At 38.2% G+C, this 1262-nt stretch overlaps 1 protein-coding gene across 1 annotated transcript in view; it reads right to left on the bottom strand.

Annotated features, from left to right (window-relative positions):
• The window catches only part of LOC106819396 (septin-5-like), a gene marked incomplete at its 5' end in the record, with an annotated part of 5831 nt that extends 4784 nt beyond the window's left edge, over window positions 1-1047 (bottom strand). The window contains 2 exon segments of the mRNA XM_014824036.1: window positions 1-61; window positions 930-1047. Of these exon segments, the coding sequence (XP_014679522.1) occupies window positions 1-61; window positions 930-1047 (179 nt within the window).
• Window positions 1048-1262: the final 215 nt, after the last annotated feature.

Below are 1262 nucleotides of genomic sequence, written 5' to 3'. Positions count from 1 at the left end.
CTTCGTCGCATTCTGGAAACGTGTAGATCGAGATCTGGTGCTTCTGAATCTCCTGAAGAATCTATAGCAACGACAAACCAATGGCTATATCATCAACATATACATCACCACACAAGCGCGTAGCCGGGGGGGGTCCTGGGGGCCCTAGGACCCCAATCAAAATATAAATCCAAAAAAAAAGTTCACAAATTTCAAAAAATTTCAGACCACCTTGTTACTCGCTCGAGGACCCCCCCCCCCAATCCAAATTCCTGGCTACGCCCTTGTCACCACACATATATTAATAATTACAGTGTATGATCCATCATTCATTCATCATCCTTCATCATTGTCATTCATCCATCAACATATATCACCGTATGTATTTGTAATTACGATATATAATGCATTAACAGTACAGTTCTACTATCAACATATATCGACATACGTATTTATAATTACGGTGTATAATGCCTTAACATCATGGTTCCACTATCAACATATATGCCAAGTGAGATAACGATTTGCTAAATTGCAATTAATTCGGCCATATACGGAAACTCACTTATAGATCAATGATTATATACTTTGATAGTTGTATATTTTATCTTTATGAAATCTTCATTAAAAAAACGATAAAGAGATTGCTCTGCTCTAAATAAATCGAACGTAAATGAGTAAGATTCTGAAAAAAATCGCGTTTGTAATCTATTAATATCTGGGAGAATCAAAGAAATAGAACATTTGCATGTCCTGCTACAAACGGGACCATTTAGAAGAATTTTACCCTGTAGATGGCGCTGAGATGTCGTTCAGCGACTACCACCAGAGTGAGCTACTGTATCAGAGAGAAGACTATCTCCCCATAGAGATGACAACCAGCGTCATTAACAAAGACCACCTGGACCAATATCAAAATCCTATGATCAATAATAACATAAAAATCTTACCTTTTCTTTTAATTTCCTGATTTCACTGGGCGTCAGCGTGTCGGCCTTTGATATCAAGGGCACGATGTTGACCTTGTTGTGAATCCTCTTCATAAATTCGACATCGAGTGGTCGCAACCTAATAATAATGTCAACGCATAATGTCAACGTTGTCGAGGTTGTGATATACAGGGCGAGTACGAGAATTCGTGAGCGAGTTAGCGAATATAGCGAGTTTACACAGATATAATAACAAGATTAAAAATTTAAACATAATACTAAAGAACCTAAAACTACACCGGGTACATATCTGTAGTCCCTGATACGACAACGACCCCATCTGCGTCATTGGGC

This window comes from Priapulus caudatus, unplaced genomic scaffold (assembly GCF_000485595.1).
Source record: "Priapulus caudatus unplaced genomic scaffold, Priapulus_caudatus-5.0.1 Scaffold3334, whole genome shotgun sequence".
Lineage (NCBI taxonomy): Eukaryota > Metazoa > Priapulida > Priapulimorpha > Priapulimorphida > Priapulidae > Priapulus > Priapulus caudatus.
This window is presented reverse-complemented; position numbering and strand designations above follow the sequence as displayed.